General features: G+C 39.6%; 2 protein-coding genes across 3 annotated transcripts in view; both read left to right on the top strand.

Annotated features, from left to right (window-relative positions):
• Positions 1–8,539: 8,539 nt before the first annotated feature.
• LOC135700886 (UDP-glycosyltransferase UGT5-like) lies at positions 8,540–19,187 on the top strand. Of its 2 annotated transcripts, none has more exons than XM_065221582.1 (4): positions 8,540–8,699; positions 8,764–8,851; positions 8,949–9,134; positions 18,025–19,187. In XM_065221582.1, the coding sequence occupies exons 1-4, from the start codon at positions 8,541–8,543 to the stop codon at positions 19,152–19,154; spliced, it is 1,563 nt and encodes a 520-aa protein (XP_065077654.1). In that variant the 5' UTR covers position 8,540; the 3' UTR covers positions 19,155–19,187. The 2 variants fall into 2 exon arrangements, with proteins under 2 accessions (XP_065077654.1, XP_065077724.1); XM_065221652.1 differs by lacking the exons at positions 8,540–8,699; positions 8,764–8,851; positions 8,949–9,134 and adding exons at positions 9,715–9,869; positions 9,929–10,016; positions 10,090–10,275.
• The window catches only part of LOC135701029 (UDP-glycosyltransferase UGT5-like), an 18,873-nt gene continuing 15,620 nt past the window's right edge, over positions 17,748–21,000 (top strand). The window contains exon 1 of the mRNA XM_065221765.1: positions 17,748–17,760. The gene's annotated coding sequence lies outside the window, so the exon portion shown is untranslated. The remainder of the gene's footprint in view (positions 17,761–21,000) is intronic.

Raw genomic sequence — 21,000 nt, 5'->3', positions numbered from 1 at the left:
CCAGAGAATGTGATTGCAGCCGAGTTATTACCGGAAGAAAAATTCGATGCAGAGAATCGAGCAATGTAGACTGAACCTTCTGAAATGTTCGTCTAGAAATGCGGTGATGTACTTCTATTATCACCTATCACCTGATAAGGGTGTTCTGCCGATGGTGATGATGAAAAATGACCGGCTATCCGCTGTTCCAGAGGGAAACGGTTTACTTTTCGGTTGCAAACAATATGTAGAATAAGCACGTGTCGTAGTTATATCGCATACATTTTCTGTCAACAACGAACTTGGTTGGAAGATAATGCATGCAAGCTACGATCGAGTTTTGAAATGATTTATTCCAAGAGGCATAAGTTCTTGCAAGAAGTTTACATTTTTCATGGTTTTTTATTATCTATGTAGGGGAATGCTCCTATATATACAGTACTGGTCAAAATAAATCACACGCTTCCCAAAAAAGTGCATTACATCATATTTTAGCTATTTTGCACGCAATTTCAGCAGTATATTCAGAAAAGTTCAAGTATTTCTCATGGTGCATTCAATTAGCTGAATGAAAATTGTTATAATATTTTGCTATTTTTGTTACAAATTTAAATAAATATATGCTCACTGCTGTGCTTGGACAAAATAAATCATACACTCCTAAGATTTTATTTTTAAGCTATTGAATAAAAACAAAATCTGAAGATTTGGCATCACGGCGTAATATTTGACAGTTCTTGTTCCGGGAAGCGTGCGCATCGCACAATTGTGTTTTGTTTGCGTCATTTGAAAAGTGAAAAATGTCGGGAAAGCAGATTTCGCTCGATGTTAGAAATTTGGTGATTCGCGATCGTGAGACGTACTGTTCGCCGGCGACTTAATGTGAGCGGTTTGAAAAGCTGTTTGGCATCGAAGCGTCCTTTTATCAACAAGCGGAACCAACGGAAGCGACTGGAATTTGCTAAAAAAGTACGCCGGAATGACTGTGGACTTCTGGAAACGAGTTCTGTGGATGGATGAGAGCAAATTTGAGATATTTGGACAGAAAAGGCGATCAAGGGTTTGACGAGGTTCCGGTGACGCTCTTAAGGAACCATACATTCAAAAGACGGTTAAACACGGAGGCGGAAATATCATGGTATGGGAAGCATTTGCGTGATCTGGTGTTGGAAGCTTGGCTCATATAAAGGGAATAATGACTGCAGATGCGTACATTGACTTGTTAAGTGAGAATCTGAAAGTTTCGCTACACATTTTCCAACAAGCTAATGACCCAAAGCACACAGCGAAGAAAAAAACGGCATTTTTAAAATCAAATCGGATCAAAACGCTGGAATAGCCTCCCCAGTCTCCCGATCTCAACCCAATTGAGAATTTGTGGTCTTACTTGGATAACAAAGTGGATAAAGCATCGGTTTCCAACAAAAACGTTTATTTTGAAGCACTCGATTCAGGATATCTACAAAACCTCGTCGAAAGTATGCCAAGACGGTTGGAAGCAGTGTTGAAAGCAAAGGGTGGTCATATCAAATACGGAGAGTGTTAAAATGTAAGTTGAAAGTTGAATTAAACAAGAATTCAATAAGAAATCAGGCGTATGATTTATTTTGTCCAACTCGAAATTCTCCTTTTACAACTTATAAATGATGATTGAGAAAGTCATACAATATATTGAATATTTTATACCTGCACAGTTTTAGCGAAAAACATACAGAAGTATTGCCGAACAAACCATTATTGTATGTTTGATTCTACCTGATATATCGAGCTCCAAAGAAAAATTATATGGGTGTATGATTTATTTTGTCCAGTACTGTATGTTCAGCAATCGACTAAATTTTCAATAGCGGCCAAAAATATCCATTAGTACCGTCCCAATACTTCTCAGAATTCCAAGGTTCGCATAATTGTTCGTTCCTAATGAAAAAAGTTTGTGTCGGAGTTCGGTCATATTGACTCACGGTTAATTTTTCAAAATGGCGTATTAGATATTTTTCAATAAATCATAGCACGAAAACGGCTCATCTAATCCAAATGACGTCTGAGAGAAAGTTGTAGAAAACTGAAATGCTGGAACTGGATAATGAAAATACATAAAAAAAATATTCAGAAAATTTCGTCAAAAAATGAACATAACATTTTTAGGATTTTTAAACTTATTAAAAATGTTTACTTAACTGAAATGGACTAAAATCGTAGATGTTTTTTTCTTTAGAAATTTATTTAAGTTGGCAATCATTTTGTAGACCACTTTTAAGATACGTGGTTTGTCTTAAATTATTATTTTATATGCATTTCGCCGAAGTAATGTCGATGCGTTTGCCGAATGTATGAAAGTTGGGCTGCCGTCATTCAGTAGTATAAGCTCTTGTTCCTGTATTATTTCGGCGATCATTTTTCCTCTGCAATCATCTCTATTTGATCCCCATAGACTATGGTGAGCGTTGAAGTCTCCCGATATAATAAATGGCTTGGGGATAAGGTTAATTATGTTGTCAAGTTCTTTTTTTGTTAACTATCTGATTTGGTGACAGATATATGCTACAGAGAGTCATTTTTCGAGGTAGGTTGATTTTTATAGCTATTGCTTCAAGACTTGTGTTAAGTTGCATTTTTGAGTATTTTATTCCATGTTTGATTGCAATAGCAACTCCACCTTGTCCGTAATTTTTTAGCAGCGTTAATTATCATTACATATTAATTTTTTTAATAAAATCCTACAGCCTTGTTTCAGACGTCTTTTCGATTAGATACGCCATTTTCGTACTATATGATTTATTGAAATATGTCGAATGCGCCATTTTAAAAAACTTCCCAAGTAACCAAAAGTTCTGATAAAAAAAACTATTTGAGGCTTACGCAGCTTGGTTGAAGGTGCCCTCCCCATGGACATGGAGGTTGACGGTACTTAAGCAAAGGGTTATGTTTAATTTCTTTATATTTGCAATAATGATGATTTCCTATGGTGTCACATATCACCTTCTGAATGCTTCAGTATGCCTCAAACGATTAATTATTGGTTGTTAATAGAACTTCCTTGATGAAATCGGCTGCTTCATGCAGGCTGAGCAATTCTGATTGTAGTATCAGATTTGTTCTGTATACAGAGGAACTGGGAGGGCTTATTATAAACATCTCACCAATAAAGTAATGATCTTCTAGTAAATTTTGCATATAATTTTATTAATATTTTATTTTCTTTAAGCATATTATTTTTGTTAGAGTCAATTAGCGTTAGCATACGATACAAGAGATTTAATATTACTTGCTCGTTTTTGCGTAAAATAATCAATATTTATTTTACTTGTAATTACCTTCGAAAGTTTTTTTCAAGTTTTTTTTTGTGACCTGAAAATTTTCCCAGTTTGGTTAGAAGTTTCGAAGCTAACGCATGTCCACAGGCCCAATAGAAAGATAGGCAGAAAAAGTGTATCATAAAGAATGGTTGCATGCAGGGTTGCTTCCACTCACTTGCTATAGATGACGCATAGAGTCTGTCAATTTCGCTTTCATAGTGTCGCAGTCAGCGGTTTTATGATTCGTGAGCGCTCGCGATTCGTAGAATCGTTGATTGTGACTGCAAGTGGATTTGGCGATGCTCGATGACCCTGGAGGGATCGATTTTGCTTACTGAGCAGAAAATCGTGGATTTAACCCCAACCTCTTCCAGAGCACAATAAATCGCCACCATAATTTGTATATTAGATATTGAACATTAACCTCGGAAACTATTTGCATATCAAGCGAAAACGTAGTCCTGTATTGTCGCGAAGCGTTATGGTTCTGAGATGCTCGATGACCCTGGAGGGATCGTTTTTGCTTACTGAGCAGAAAATCATGGGTTTAATCCCAAGCTCTCCGTCATGACTCTTAAAATTCATGATCACTAAACAAAATGAATATGTTCTTTCGATAGCTGGCTATCGAGAGATTAAATAAACAACAAATAAACAATACATACTTTTGGTTGCATCGCGAACTTGAGGTGAATCCTAACCGTATACCCTACCCAACCCTCCAGCTCCGTAGCCCTTTTGTGGGTGTCGCTAAGTCCGTGGCCTCTCGTTAAGTAAGTACTACATCAACATTTCCTGCCCTATCCCTTTATGGTAAAGGTGGGCGTGGCCGGGAATAGCGATAGTCATGCTTCTGTTACTCTTGTTTAGATTGAAACCAATGTTTACTCCCCAGCATTATTCTTGAAAGTAGTCTAACTGAGAATTTCAGAAGAGACGTGAGTGTCACTAGTATCCAATCTACGAAGTATATCATAACAACGTTAACGCTACGCAGCTTAGTTGAAGGTGGTATATAGAATTCTAAGCAGCCTCAAGGCGTTATAAGAACTTGAAAGTTCCGGTACCATTGAAGAGTATTTATATGAAATGAAGTAATGAATTTGGGTTTTTAGCGGAATGCTTAAATAAAACAGCAAAAAAAGGTTATCTTCCATTTAATTCCACTTAATTTATTTTTTGTATCCATGACAGATACGTATTTCGACTACAATGTGCAGTCTTCATCAGTATTATTCCCACTAAAGAACTTGTTAAAATCTAACAACCCAATTTCATTACTTCATTTTAATGGCTACCAAGTCTTTGGGATTTTCCTAAGTGTTCATTTTAGCAGATTGGTAGATAAATTTCCAATCGTTTGGCTTGTTTATAATTAAAATCTATCTGCTATTGGTCGAAACCTGACCTCTCTTCGTAATGCTGTGCATTTTGGTTTTTTGAAATTGCGTGGATTCTATAGATCCTGTGGAGATCTATCTAGCCCTGATGTATGTGTTGGTAGAGGGAAAAATGTAAACTTTGCGGGAGACGATGTCTTAACACTCAAAAGCAATTTTGTGAAATATGAAGTAAAACAAATCCTAGCTAGTTCTGCATGATGATTTTGTTTGATTTTATTTATTTGTAAAGTCGCCGGGAAATACTCGCTGGCGATTTGTTTTTTTTTTTTTATGATAACAAAAAAAAACTCACAAACAGGCTGCTTTTTCATGGTATACAGTGTGATAATTCAAAAATCAATAAATTATCTCATCATTTATTGGCAAACCATTCATAAATTTTTGGTAACATACAAAAAATTCTATAATCCACATTAAATTTCATATGTAAGCGCCGATTGAAACAATCTTTTCGACGAATCGTGCGGAATGAAAGCCGAGGAAAAACTAATTGGACCAATATATTCAGGCCTACAATTCCATACCTTCTATAGACAGGTTGCGCCTTGATAGCTAGCTGCTTGCGGGAACTGATGACCTTGACCAATGTCCAAATAATACTCTTTAACAAATTTTGGTGACCCTGAAAAGGACCGTTTTGTAGTGATGGTTGAGTAATTCTGAACTGGGTGTTCAACACGGATGAGGCTGTCGAGCTGTACAGTATGCAAAAAAAGTTTATCCACCGCCCCACATATTTACATTTTTTTTGTTTTTCTGGTGAAAATCAGTTTAATTTTATGAGTGTTCCTCCATGATTTATCAACTTATGTTTATTTATCACATTGCCATTGAAAATATGGCGTTTATATCTTTTCTTGAGATTTCATGTGATAAATTATGAAAAATTGTAAAAAATTACGCAAAAAAATGTATCCACCCCTAAGCGGATACTATGATTTAAGTGTGTTTTACAGAGTTTTAGTGTGTATTCTGCAACTTTATCTAATGTAAACATTGTGTCTATCTGTCATTTACCGCTCTTGAAGTTTTCGTGCTCAAAATTTCTGTTTTGTGCTCAAAATTGGAAGTGATTTGTTTCAAAATGCCCAAAAATGCACAAATTTCGATCAGTATCCGAAATTTGATTATTGAACATCACAAAACTGGCAAAAGCTACCGTGATATTGCCGATATTGTCCAGCTTCACAAAGATACGGTCGCTAGAATTGTGCAGATGTATAAAAAGCGTGGTTCTATCTCACCAGCTAAGCGATCGGGGCGTCCTTCAAAGACAACTGACCGAATTGACAGAGCTATCGTGTAGAAGGCGGAGCTGGACCGGGGACTATCAGCTCCGAAAATTGCGAAACAGATTGAAAGCGAGTTTTCCATTCAACTGACATCACAATCCTTACGAAATCGTCTTCATAAGAAAAGTCTTAAGGGCAGAGTAACCATGGCTTCTTAAGCCATGGTTGTCCGCAATATATAGCAAAAAAAGATTGAAGTGGGCCCAGGATCACATTTCATGGACCAGTGATGACTAGAATTAGATGCTCTAGTCAGACGAGACGAAAGTAATGCTATTTGGGTCACCATTGATACCATCAGACCATACCATCAGATACCATAAAATTTTGGTCCATGAAATGTGGTCCTGGGCCCACTTCAATCTTTTTTTGCTATATATTGCGGACAACCATGGCTTCTTAAGAGTTACTCTGCCCTTAAGACTTTTCATATGAAGACGATTTCGTAAGGATTGTGATGTCAGTTGAATGGAAAACTCGCTTTCAATCTGTTTCGCAATTTTCGGGGCTGATAGCTGCTTGCAGGCAGCCTTTCGTTGTTACTGGAGAACAATTTTCAACGCCAGACGCCAAAATCACTGCTACTGCTGCTACTAATTTCGACGACCGAACACCACCACACAGTGGTGTGATCGTTGGGAGTGTGTGGTTCTGAGTATGGCGATGAGTGTGCAAAATATTACGCAATTCCATCCTCCCTATTCGCACGCGCCCGAGGATCGGAGGCGAATGCCACTTCGACTTGTTTCGTCTACTTGCTACTCTCTGACGACTGTACTGGGGAAGTAGCATATGCATGTAGGTATTGGTGGATTTGTTAGTTAATTCGACGCTTTTGTACAATGCTGGACATTTACCAGTTTTTCAATAGTTTCTTGTTGAAAATCAACATTCGGAAGCATTGTTATCGATGCGTAGCCATATTTCTGATCAATTGGTGATAAAATTATTGAAATTGGAGTGTTATTAACGTTCAAAATCTTTCTTAATTTGTTACATATTCCATTTTCGGTTTTCACAAAGTGTACCCCCATATAGAAATCAAAGACGTAGTCCTACGTCAAAAAAAGCGTGAAAGCGTGAACAAGAAAAGAAGAGACTAAGCAGTACTGGACGTAAATGGTAAGTAGGATAAGAATTGTGAAAGGTGTGTGCTTGCATGATTTACCTATTTTAGAATTACCTATAATCCACATCAAAACCTCATTTCCTTCAATTACTACTCCATCACAGCACACACATAATATTGATCACTAACCTTCATATAGTTTTAGCATTATCGACATTATTATCAAAAGGTGAGTTATAAAGTATAATTACCATGCATAGAGATAAGTTAATGTACCAGAACCTGGACGGGCACGAGCCTACCCTGGTAAGGACCCGGATACGACCACCCATGTGTGGCTAGAGTATCGCACGAGCTGACGAGTGCAACGGGAAGGACAGTAGATGTATAGACTAGGGGGTTAGTCCCGAGATAAGCTTACTTAGCGGTTGGCACAGCCTATACACTGAGCAATTACAATTACAAATACAATAATCGTATAGTCAATACATCGGTATTGACAATATTTCTGTATTCACATCATCAATATTATTGTCAATAATTCCCCTTCGCGTCAATATATTGATAAGTGTGGTATTCGCTTTGAAATAATTGTTGAAACTTCTCCTCTCCCCCTCCCTCCATTCTCGAACATGTGGATGACCCCTTTTAGAACAATAACACCTGAGTCTGTCTTCAATGTATCAACTCTGCCAGACCATTTTATTTTTCAAACGCAAAACTAGAATTTCTCTACCGTTGTCAACATCATCAGAAACCCATGTGCTTGGCCAATAGAATGTGCTGGTGAATCCCCATTGCGCGAACCAAAATGATCAGAAATTGAATATTCGATTACATAATTATGCTGATCAGCATTATATAGTGACCAAGGCCTTCAAACCTGAGATCAACGCACATCAACTGATAAAAAAATCTTCTATGATTATGCAAACTTAAACAAATCACACCGTCGCAAAAGAAAGAACACCACTTCATGCTACCTTACCGGCACGTCGATGAACATAGGGTAAAATGGTACAATACGCCTCCTCTGGGGTAAAATAGCGCATTACCGTTCGAAATTCATGAATTTGACGAGGAAGATCAGTATGCCAACTACCAAAATCCCAGAATGAAGAACGAAAAAGTGTTGGTGGGCGTTTTATTCCATTTTACTCTACGTCTACTGATCTACCTATCTTTCCGAGACATATTCCAACCGAGACCAGTGTGTAAGTATGTATTCTATTCTCAACTATGTGTGCGCATGATATAATAAAAAATAAACGAGTCCCAATCTCATAAAAGACCGTATAGTGACGTCACTTATGTACACTTAATCTACCAAAAAATCGTGTTTTTGTCCATCCTCGCCGAATTCGAATGCTCTTCGGCAGAACACAGTTAACTGGTACGTCGTGCGAAACGCGCTTCTCCGCTCGGTTTCTCGATCAAACGTGATTCCCATTAGTATTCTCCGTTTCAAATTTATTTGGTGAATGAAAGCACCTAGTTCGGAATGAAATTTCGATGGCTATTGTTGATCAGCAGTGTACTGGTTGTTGCGATTCAAAATGTCCAACCGGCTAAGATTCTGGGAGTCTTCCCAACGACCGCCAAGTCACACTACATCGTGGGATCGGCCTTGATGAAGGCGTTGGCCAAAAAAGGTCATGAGGTGATTTTGAAGGTGATAAGTGATAGTCGGTACATTTAAGTGATATGATTGTTTCCTCGTTTAGATGACTGTGATAAGCCCGTTTCCTCAACAGAAGCCTCTAAAAAATTACCGTGATATCACGACAACTAAGACATGGGCTGCTGTTGAATGTGAGTATTTTAATGATGATTAGCAAACATTCATCAAATCATTTGCGCGTGAGGAGACAACCAAGATGACGAATATTTTTCTCTACATATCACACAGCGCTCGTTGCAAACCTGTTGGGCATGGCCAAGCAAGGTCCCATAGAAAGCATCAAAGGGGTTTATGATTTTGGACACAGAGTAACCAATAGCACGCTGACCGATCCTGCCGTGCTGGCTTTTATCAATTCAAATGAAAAATTTGATTTGATAGTACTGGAGATATTCATGAACGATGCCATGATAGGTAAGTCAATGCCAACTAATTAATTAGAAACGATGAACTATGCAGCAACAGTTAGTGATCGTCCCTGCTAGTACATTTCAAGGTTTATTGAAAATTTGCAAGTAATGTCATCGACAAACCGACATGAAACTTAAATTTTGCTCAAAAATCTACAACGGCCGATTCATCGCTGCACATTTCGATCTGTCAAAATCATAGGATTTTTTTAATCTAGATAAAAATCATTTGTCCACGTGTGTTCGTGGTTTAGCTGAAAGTTTTCCGCGAACATGAGGACAGATGTCAGTAGTGTGCTTTGTGTAGAAATTGCATGTTAACTGCTATGGTCATTCATGTCGGTTTGTCGGTGGCAATGCTACAACATCTAACGACCTACGGTACTAGAGTAAATAATGGATACTCATATTGACGACTAACTCAAACAATTCAAGTGTCGAACGTCCCCACCCTTGAACACTCATAGCGTGATTATTTTCTACGACTAACCGTTCTCATCAAATCGTGGTGTCGTGTTAACGTTACAAGTTCTGTGTTTAAAATAACCTCTTTGATACTAATATTTAATTGCCCAACTCAAGGATGAAAATTTGGTGGTTTATTATTGCCGTTGAAATATCGGTCATCACCAGAAACGTGCGTTCAGCAAAGATTTTAGGTGTGCTTCCCACATCTTCAAGGTCCCATCACATGGTAGGCTCAGCGCTAATGAAAGCACTGGTCAATAATGGTCATGAGGTTGGTTCAGCATACAGAGCAAAAAATGACGGGAAAATAATCTCCTTTGTGCCGTTCAGGTAACCGTCATCAGTCCGTTTCCATTGAAGAAGCCCATCAATCACTATCGCGATATTACAACGACCAAGATTTGGCATGAAGTTGATCGTAAGTGTGGTGTAGACAATGAACGCGACGCCAGTGAACTTCTAATGCAATGATTTTAACGATCTTAAATTAGGAATCAACGCAAACTTACTGGGTTACGCTCAGGCCGGAATTATAGAGAGCATCAAACGAACGTACGAATTCGGACATACTATTGTCAATGGTACGCTGAGTGATCCAGCCATTGTGAAACTGATCCACTCCAATGAAAAATTCGACTTAATCGTTATGGAGATTTTTATGAATGATGCAATGCTAGGTAAGAACCAAGAGTGATGAATAATGATATACGGAGCGATTTGTTGCGGGCTGTGGCAATTCATATAGGATAGATGTATCAGCTATGGCCATACGTCCCTATTATGATGTGTTCCTATTTAAATTTCAGATGCCATAATTTTAACACATCATAATTGGAACGTATAGCCCTATGGAAAACGCCTGTTTCTAAAATAAAGGAAACGTGCCTTAAAACTGGTTTACAGTTCGAAAAAGGGCTACGGGATTTGAATGTTTTCACGCTGTACATATAGCTTACTCAAAACAAGTTTCGAAATACTCATGGTATGACTGTTTTAAATGTTACTAACATAACTATACTCGATTTTGAATCTGAGGTTATTACTTATCAAACTGATTTCGGGAGAGGCGGTTGTTCAGGAACGCATGCGATCGTAGATTACGGCGGCGGGTATTGATGTCGATACTACTCAGCAGTGTAGAATAGTCAGTGTTTCACCGACAAAGCTCGCCATTGCTACGTTACGTCTCGCATCCAAAAGCTTTAAGTTGATAAGCATACAACGGCTTTCATGGCTAGGCAGATTTCTAGGGTCATTCCAGCGAAAATGCCTTAAAGCATACCGAATGAACTTCGGTTGAATAGCTTCAATACGCATGGTTTCATTTTGGTAGTATGCAGACCACACGACCGTAGAATACTCAAAAATAGGTCGCACCAACGAATAGTATAATGCTTTTAGGCAGTATACATCTTTGAATTTTTTTGCGAAGCGGAATATGAACCCGAGTTGTGATGAAGCTTTGGATACTACGTATGCCACGTGATCCTTGAAGCTGAGCTTGGAGTCGATCAGTATTCCCAGATCTTTGATAGTCGATTCACGTTAAAGAAGCGAACGCTTGCGGCCGAAGAAAATTACAGAGCATTTCGAGACATTCAGTGACATCCCAAGTAACCAAAAGTTCCGCATTCAACGATTAAAATCACTTCCAAGTTCCGTAAAGTTCAAATATAGTTCCGACCGAACCTTCAAGTTCCATAACGTTCAAATAAAGTTCCGACAGAACTTTCAAGTTCCATTAAGTTCAAATAAAGTTCCGACAAAACTTTCAAGCCACATGAAGCAATCCGCACACGACTTTATTAGTAACAAAATTTAATGTACGTAAATATGAAATGATCAGTGGCCCGAATAAATCATAAATCTTAAGGTGCCGCCACACGACGCATGATATTTATGTTATAGTTCTTTATGACATAGCCGATTTAGATTTCTATATCATAGTTCTTTGAGATTTGGGAAACAATTTTCAAAAACTATGAACTATGACGTAATAGAAGCTATGCAGAAGAAAACCATGACGTAGAATTTTCAAGTGTACACACGATTGATTTTTTGTGCATTTTTGTTCGTTTAATGAACCTGTGCACATCATAAAAAAATAATTGCAGGAAAGCAAAAATGGGTACTTCCGATAGCTCTAGACAAAAAAGAAAAGAATAGCTGCAGTTTTAGCGTACCTCATCTTGAAGAGGCGAATTAAGCGGAGAAGTCATACAATCTGGAAAAAATCGTGGATTGCTCGGCGTGAAGACTTCGGAATCTAGACTAATCTTCTGAAGGAGTTGAGCGATGAAGATCCGGAATACTACCGTAATTTTGTGAGAATGACAAAGCAGGATTTTGGTTAACAATTCAGAACCGGCGCCAGTGGTGTAGTGGTAAGCGTGATTACCTCTCACCCCAGCAGGCCTGGGTTCAATCCCAGTCGGCGCCGCCGAGATGTTCCGAGGCATAACATCTCTGATCACGCCTTCCTTCGGAAGGGAAGTAAAGCCGTTGGTCCCCGGTTCATAAGTTGATGGGTCGATAGATAGAGTCCAGGTGTGGGAGCTGCCTCCCTGGCGTCGGTAACATTGGTGCTCAGCACGAAAAACAAGATCGACGGAAAACAAACCAAAGGAAAAAAAAAAGGATTTTGGTTATGTCCTGGAGAAAGTTTCACCGGTTACTACCAAGCAGGATACCAATATGCGCAAGATCTGGAACATTCATTAAAGTGGTCAATTCCTAGAACCCTACTTTTTTTTCAAAACCATTCATTGACACCTTATTAAAATGAATTCGAAGTGATCGGAAAATTGACTCTTGGATTCACGAAACACAAAACCACTCTTTGGCATCTTATCAGAATCAATTAGGACTTATGACCAGAAATTTTATGCTGGGGACCAGTGCACAAAAGTCCCAAGCCGTATTTAGGAAGACAAAAATATTTGCGCCCAAACCATCACTTTTAGGTAGCTATATGGTGTCTTGTAGAAAGTTATTCGTATTTTTTGGCCAATCTTTTTATGTAAGTGAAATAAGGGTGGTTCATAAAATATTTTTGCTGAAGCAACTTAGTTGATATCTCCCTTATTTGAAATGTTATGGCTAGATTTTGGTAAAATTTTGGACTTTTTTTAAATTAATCACTCTCACTGGTTTCTCACCAAAAATGAATAAAACCACGATGTTTCAAAAGAAATCAAAAGTTTGAAAATCGGTTTGCTCCTTTTAGAGATATTGACAGTTAAAAAAGATATCGAAGAATATCTCCATTAACTTTCTAATAAAAAAAGATAGCAACATGGTTGCGTCATCAATATGCGTAATCATAAGTTATAAATGTGTCCTGAACAACGTTTTTACGAGAAATGAACGTATGAAAAGTTATTCAACTAAATCTGTTTTTTAAAGGCCACCCTAACCAGCTTGTTTAAAAATATTTAATTCATGAACCATAAGAGATATAAATTTGGTGCCTTAAACAAAAATGCTTCGAATTGATTGATCTACAACTTTTTACAACATTGCATTGGTCTATCTCAAATAATAAAACAAAGTTTGAAAATTCAATTCTCCAATTTTGTCGACCACCCTTATTTGACTAACATAAAAAGATCGGCCAAAATATATGAAGCAATTTTCCCTCAGACACTATGTACCTTAAACTGACAATTTGGGCGCAAACATTTTTCTCTTGCTAAATTCGGCTTTGGGACTTGTGCAGTGGATGGTCCTCCGAAAGATCCGAAACATCCGTAAAAGGGAAGTAAATCCGTTGGTCCCCGGTTCATGAGTTGATGGGTCGATAGGTAGGGTCCAGGTGTGGGAGCTGCCTCCCTGGCGTCTATGAGTGGTTTCTAAAAAAACGTGGACTGTTTAATTAATTGAGCACTTTTCCGGATGTTCCGGATCTTCCGGTGGACCATCCCTTAGTATCCAGAGTCCATATTCCGAACACAACTCCGAATTCATTTTGATAAGACGTCTATGAGTGGTTTCTTAAACAAAAACTAAAACACCGCGCACATACTGCTGTCAAAAAACTATGACCAATATACTATGAACTATTCCGGCTTGATGGAATAGTTTATAGCTTGCAACTATGATATAGAAACTATCGCTAGAGTGTACACATGACAATGAATTCGGCTCTATGTCATAGCTCTAAACTATAACTTGCAAGTTATAACAATGAGCTATCACGTCATAGTTTAGGTGTTCCCATGGGCTATAATATAGTTTTCTATCACATAGCTCGCAATATACTAGAAATAGCCTCCGTGTGGCGGCACCTTTATATTTATGCAGTGCATCAACATTCTATCCAAACATAAAAAAAATAATTAAAAAGTAATTTCCTGAATTCGAACCCGTATATTCGGGCATGCGATCTACGAACGCTAACCACTGCGCCACAAATGCGTTGGAATACCATGCGGACAAACACCAATTTAAAATTCATCAAGGTGTTGTTTTTCGTATTCAAGTCAGTCAGCTGGCACTGAAAACTCCAACAGTAGGCGGGACAGCAGCTCACTTTATTATATCCCAGATGACGCCGCAGTTCGTGCTGGGGCTCTCACGCCGAAGGACTGGGTTTAATTCTTCAAACAGGTCTAGTTCTACTACTAATGCTGATAAATCAATACACATTAATACCTGCCTTTAAAAATAACTTTCATAAAAGTGCGAACTATAAACATAGAATTGGTGAGAGCACAAAAACCTTTTTTAATTTATTTTCTAAAAAGTTCCGTTTAAGTTCTGCCAGAAGCTGCTTAGAATGCTCTTCAATTAAGATATCGGAACTTTCAAGTTCTTATAACAATTTAAAAACGAGGCTGCTTAGGATTCTATAGACCACCACCAACCAAGCTGCTTTAGCCACAAATAGCCTTTTATCAGAACTTTTGGTTACTTGGGATGCGATTAATACGACACCACTCAGCGAAGACTTCCAATTGTTGCTGCAAGAAAATGGCATCACTAGGTTCTTTTATCACGAAATAGAGTTTCAAGTCATCCGCGATAGTTTAAGGCATTTCAGGATGGTATTGACGTCATTCATGTTAGCGTTAGCGTTAGCGTTAGCGTTAGCGTTAGCGTTAGCGTTAGCGTTGTTATGATATACTTCGTAGATTGGATACTAGCGACACTCACGTCTCTTCTGAAATTCTCAGTTAGACTACTTTCAGGCATAATGCTGGGGAGTAAACATTGGTTCCAATCTAAACAAGAGTAACAGAAGCATGACTGCCGCTATTCCCGGCCACGCCCATCTTTACCATAACTAGGGATAGGGAAGGAAATGTTGATGTAGTACTTACTTAACGAGAGGCCACCGACTTAGCGACACCCTCATAAGTGCTACGGAGTTGGAGGGTTGGGTAGGGTATTCGGTTAGGATTCACCTCAAGTTGGCGATGCAACCAAAAGTATGTATTGTTTATTTGTTGTTTATTTAATCTCTCGATATTCATTTTGTTTAGTGATCATGAATTTTAAGAGTCATGACGGAGAGCTTGGGATTAAACCCATGATTTTCTGCTCAGTAAGCAAACACGATCCCTCCAGGGTCATCGAGCATCTCAGAACCATAACGCTTCGCGACAATACAGGGCTACGTTTTCGCTTGATATGCAAATAGTTTCCGAGGTTAATATTCAATATCAAATATACAAATGATGGTGGCGATTTATTGTGCTGTGGAAGAGGTTGGGGTTAAATCCATGATTTTCTGCTCAGTAAGCAAAATCGATCCCTCCAGGGTCATCGAGCATCTCATAATCCGCAGCGCTTCGCGTCAAAGTACGAATATATGGATGAACTATCTATTATTGAATAACTATTATTAACGATGATTACATGAAAGAAATAAAATATAAACTACAAACAAAACGTGACAACTAAAATCTCAAAAAGATATTCTCACAAATATATTTCACGCAACCAAGGAAATCATCATCGTGCTCAGCGTGCTCAACAAACACTCTTTAGACCCACCATGATCACAGATAAAGGGAACTTTAAAGTACAAAAACATCACTGAAGACATCAAACGTCTAAAACCAGAAACAAAAGCACTATCTTGATGACTATCTTGACGTTTCCACTCGATCTCAACATGTGAAAATTGTGCGCTCGACAAATTACAGCATGAACGTGGCTCTTTGAAAAGATGTCCAAGACAAAATTGTAGAAAACTGATAGATGATATCGAAACAAGTGAACAAATAAACAGGAACGAACTCACCAAATGAACGATGGTTTGCACTTGAAGCCAATACTTGAAAGACTGTTGCATCTCCTAATTCTAGCTAAACATTTCACAACATTCCGTCGGATCTTCAAAGAAGCTATTGCACCTGCCTCCAATCAGAATCATCGGGCCAGATTGCCAATCGCCTAATAAAAGTTCTGATGAAAAGGATTATGATAAACGAAAACACTTTCGAATGCATTTCCAACCGATCACTTTCACTTTCTTGCACTAAAATTAGAAAACGCCAAGAAAAAATAAAACCGTAAATTTGACACTAGGAAATTTTTCACGTCCGTACAGAAGCAGAGCACACTTCGATCTCCAATGGTATTGACGTCATTCATGTACAACAGTAACAGAAATGGCCCAAGATGGCTACCTTGGGGAACACTGGATGTCACGGGGAAAGATGAAGAAACATATAGCGAATTCGTTTATTATCGGGGTTAACACCAGTTCCGACCCAGTGCGAAACCGAAGTTTTTGTCAGTGTGAACCTCAACCTGAGCTAGGTTTTAAAAACAAACGAGCAAACTGACGTTTGTCAGAAAACAAGCAGACCCAATCTTGATACCCGATCCAGGTTGGAACTGAATAATAAACGAATTCGCTAATAGTCTCCAATCTTGACAGTTTGCATGTTTCGACCAGTCAGATAGGAGTAGAGCCAAGTAAACAGACCATCTTGAACACCTATCCTGTCGTATTTAGCCAACGCAATGCCATGGTTCATTTTGTCAAATACTGAGGAGAGGTCTGTGTAAATGGCATCTATTTGATGGCCACGTTCTACTTTATGAATAATGAACGAAGTGAACGTAACTAAATTGGACGTCGTGGAACGCTTAGGCATGAAGCCATGCTGCTCCGTCGAGATACAGTGTGCAAAACTTTGAACCAATTTTTCGAGTATAATCAACTCAAAAAGTTTGGAGGTCCTTTTGCAGCCTTTCTTGTGGATTGGGAACACGAAAGACTCTTTCCAGCAAGCTGGGAAAACCCTAGACATCAAGGAGAGATTGAAAACGTTGGCTAGAGGTGATGCGAGAGCAGTCAGGCAGCGTTTGAGGACTAACGACGGTACGCCATCTGCCGTTCACCCGTTGAAGTTTTTAGCTGCTTTCCGGATGAAATAACCATTTCGCTTGTGATAGAAAATGGATGGCTGGAGAAGGTTGAGGGAGAGACGTTACTAGACGCAGCAAGTACATCCTGAGTGCTGAGTCGTTCGTCGTTGAAATCACTGCTGAATTGCGTGCGAAACAAGTCGGCAATACCCACGATGGAGTCCACTTCCACTACGCCGTTCGTCATACTTGAGGGTAGTCCGCTTTCCTTTATTTAGGCATTCACATGGCGCCAAAAGTTCTAAGGATTTGCATGGTACAGTTGGTTGTTGAGTCGCTTGTAATCCGTATTCGCTATAGAATAACATGCTTTCGTGGAATCGGTTCGTATTTGCTGTGCTTACGAAGAGCAGCCCTTTTAAATTTTTTCAATCACTTAAGCTCTGAATTCGACCAGGCAGATTTAACAGGTTCGCGATTGATTCGCTTAGGTACGAATTGATCGATTGCGTATAAAAGAATGTTGGATGTCGTCGATGCCGCGAGATTAGAATCACAGTCACGCAGTGCCCATTCCCAGTCGACATTTGAGATAGGGGACGCTCTCTATCGACAAAGCTATAGGGGACGCTCTCTACAGTGTCTTTGAAATTACGATGAACGTTGAGCTTTATGCTCACCAGCAGAGGAGGATGATGTCTACAGTTTTTAACAAGCTCGGAGGGGGCTGATATGATGGAACAATCAGTGCACATCTCCTCACTTACGAAACAGAGATCGAGCATGCGGTTATTTTCGGACGTGGCATTATTATCGATTTCCGGTTTAAAAATCCTATCGTGAGCTGTGGCTTGGATGTTGTGGATTTACTGCTGATTTCAGGCTTTCTAATGGCCAGCGTTTGTCTAGCATTAAACACTAGTGAATTAAAGCTAGTAAAACTTAAACACTTCTGAATTCAAAAGATTTTTTTTTTATTATTTCGTTCCACCGTGCGCCGGCCGAATGAATGAACACCGTGCAGAGAAATCCATTGTTGTACCGTTTTTCTTCAGTAATACACATAATTCCAATAATAATTATAATGTTTCAATCATTTTCAGGTTTTTGTCACCTCTTCAAGGCGCCATGCATCGGAATATCCACATTTGGAGCCTCCAAGTGGACAACTGACTTGGTAGGATCTCCATCACCTCCTTCCTACGTTCCGAATCCGTTCCTCGGTTTTTCGGATCGAATGACCTTCAAGGAACGATTGATCAACACCTTGACGAGCGGTACGGACATCGTCGTTGAACACGTTCTGGATAATCCTGCCCAAACTGAGATGTACATGAAGGCATTCCCTGATCCAAAACCTCCACTCGCCCAGCTGAAGAAAAGTGCTATTTCACTGGTGCTGCTAAACAACCACTTTTCGCTCAACTACCCTAGACCGTACGTTACCGGTATGATCGAGGTTGGCGGAATGCACATCAATCGGGTCCCCAACCCACTTCCGGCCGATATTCAAAGCTTCATCGATAACGCCACCGACGGGGTGATCTACTTCTCAATGGGCTCAAACATCAAGGGCAAAGATCTGCCAAAAGAGAAACGCGATGCATTCCTGAAAGTTTTCTCGAAACTCAAACAGAAAGTACTGTGGAAATGGGAGGATGAGAACCTTCCAGGCAAGCCATCGAACGTGCTCATTCAGAACTGGTGGCCTCAGGATGATATCCTGGCACACCCCAACGTAAAACTCTTCATCACTCACGGCGGACTTCTGAGCACTACGGAATCGTTGTACCACGGAGTGCCAGTCATCGGAATTCCTGTCTTTGGCGATCAATACCTGAATATGGCCAAAGCAGAGCGTGGAGGCTACGGATTGTCTGTTGCATATGCGGAAATATCCGAGGAACGAGTTTCTACGGCGATCAATACGATCTTGCATGACCCGCAGTTCAAAGTTAATGCACAGGCTATATCTCAGCGGTACCGTGACCAACCTATAAACCCTCTCGACCTGGCTGTATATTGGACGGAATATGTCCTCCGTCACAAAGGTGCGCCACACATTCGGACTGCCTCGATGGATCTTAACTTGGTACAGTACCACAATCTGGATGTATTGGGTTTACTCATAGGGGTACCCATTCTTGTTGTTCATTTACTCGTTAAACTGATTTGCCGAAAGAAATCCATGAAGCCTTCCAAAAATTTGAACGATCGAAAGAAGCGAAACTAGCGCTAAGCGATCATAAGAACAGTATTATGCTGAATACTGTGCATGGGTATTAAGATTTAATTGTAAGTTCGACTTAAGAATCTTGATATTACATAATACAACAGTATAATGGAGAAGAATCAACAAACAGGACGAACTTTCAGCGAGTACAGCTTTCTTCTGATGACCTTCGAGAAATCGTAAACGAGTGTCCACGATTTATGGTGTCAAACGGCTTCGCACGAAAAGCAATGCATTGGGTATTGGAAAAACGTGGCGAAAGGGAGAAGGGGGGTTTAATTTTCCATAAATTCAGCGTGACATAATTAAAGTATGACCCCCTATGATTTAAATCGATACTGCAAGCTTACCTCCAATCAATTACGCTAAATGTGGATCTAAAAGAACTGAATTAACGTCTAAACTATACGTTCACAGTCAAGGTATATATGCGCGAAAGTTGTATTTTATGGTTACCTAACCCCTAGCAATCAAAGTTTTGCTGTACAAAATGATTTGGCATAGATTCTCACGAAACAAGTGAAAACTTGCAAATATATGGTGGTGCAATATTATTTATATTTTTTAAAGATTCCTTTAGGCACCTTCTATCTTCAGAGGAGTTGTTCTGCAGACCTAGCAAAAGCCATAAAAAAATTGTTTGAAATAGTTTTTTGGATGAGTTATGACCGTTGAAAATTGAAAATGTTTCGAAAAGTGATTTTATTTCACGAAAGGGCTTTGGGCTAGGTCTTCTTATAAGCAAATGAGCTGATTTTTTGCACAGAGGCTATTTGGGTACATAGGAAGTAAATTTTTGATAGGGAGCAAAAATCTGAGCACATTTAAAAAAATGATACAGTGCAATCCTACATGATGAAAGCACTTAGCCACCAAACAGCAGCTACGGTACACATTCTAGGTTGACCGATATCATTACATCAACACCACCCGAGTCCAAGGGCCAATCGATCTCACCATTCATCGATCGACCCACCAAGCACAGCAAAGTCATCGACACCATCAAACCATCAAACCATCCGCATATCGACAGATCAGCATTTTCACCAGAACGAAGTCCATCGATTGTATCGAAGGCATCAATACCAACGACATAGCCGCGTGCCTTGTTGTTAGGGACCTTAGCTTAGCTTAGGAAGTAATTCGCCTTGACATCAGTACGGCGGCGAAATCTGTTTTAGTTTCGAGCGTGTGTGAGAAAACGTAAACAAATAATGTTTTTGAAACAAATTTAACTACAATTAATTAGTCATAGTCGAATTTTGAACACTCTTATTTGAAGCATAGACAACGTAGAACCTTTTTTTGCAATCATTGGTTAAATTTATAATAATCTATACCTTCGCTTCGCTCCTTGCATCCAGTTGGAAACCGTGTCGTTCGCTTCGGTTGCCAGCATTTCCACCTCTTCGAACGTCTCGCCTACTACCGCCAACACGACGTCGTCCGCAAATCCTACGATCTCGACTCCTTTGGGCAGCTTCAGCGTTAGCACGCCGTTGTACATCGCGTTCCAGAGCGTTAGGCCAAGGATGGAGCCTTGTTTCACACCCGCCGTGATCCGGATTGATTTCTCTCCCATGTCCGTCTCGTAGACTAGAACCCGATTCTGGAAGTAACTCCTTATAATGCTACACAGGGAATCAGGAACCCTCATTCCATGCAGTGCTTCGGCGATGGCCTCCCAGCTGGCGCTGTTGAATGCGTTCTTCACGTCGATCGTTATCACGGCGCAATATCGACCTCCTCTCCGCTTCTGTTTAGACGCTTTCTCGGCACTCTCACCACTGTCCGAATTGCATCCACCGTTGATCTCCCTTTCCGGAATCCGAACTGCCTCACCGAC

The sequence above is a fragment of the Ochlerotatus camptorhynchus genome, unplaced genomic scaffold (assembly GCF_037179485.1).
Source record: "Ochlerotatus camptorhynchus isolate MF236.1 unplaced genomic scaffold, CSIRO-AGI_Acam_v1.1 ptg000002l, whole genome shotgun sequence".
NCBI lineage: Eukaryota > Metazoa > Arthropoda > Insecta > Diptera > Culicidae > Ochlerotatus > Ochlerotatus camptorhynchus.
The sequence above is the reverse complement of the archived record's forward strand: the minus strand, read 5'-3'. Positions and strand labels throughout refer to the sequence as shown.

Bases quoted from the DNA above. Each gene is read 5' to 3' on its own strand.
- LOC135700886 (XM_065221582.1), top strand. From the start codon at position 8,541: ATGAAATTTCGATGGCTATTGTTGATCAGCAGTGTACTGGTTGTTGCG. The intron at 8,700-8,763 runs GTGATTTTGAAG...TTCCTCGTTTAG, and splicing joins TGGCCAAAAAAGGTCATGAG to ATGACTGTGATAAGCCCGTT. The intron at 8,852-8,948 runs GTGAGTATTTTA...CATATCACACAG, and splicing joins GACATGGGCTGCTGTTGAAT to CGCTCGTTGCAAACCTGTTG.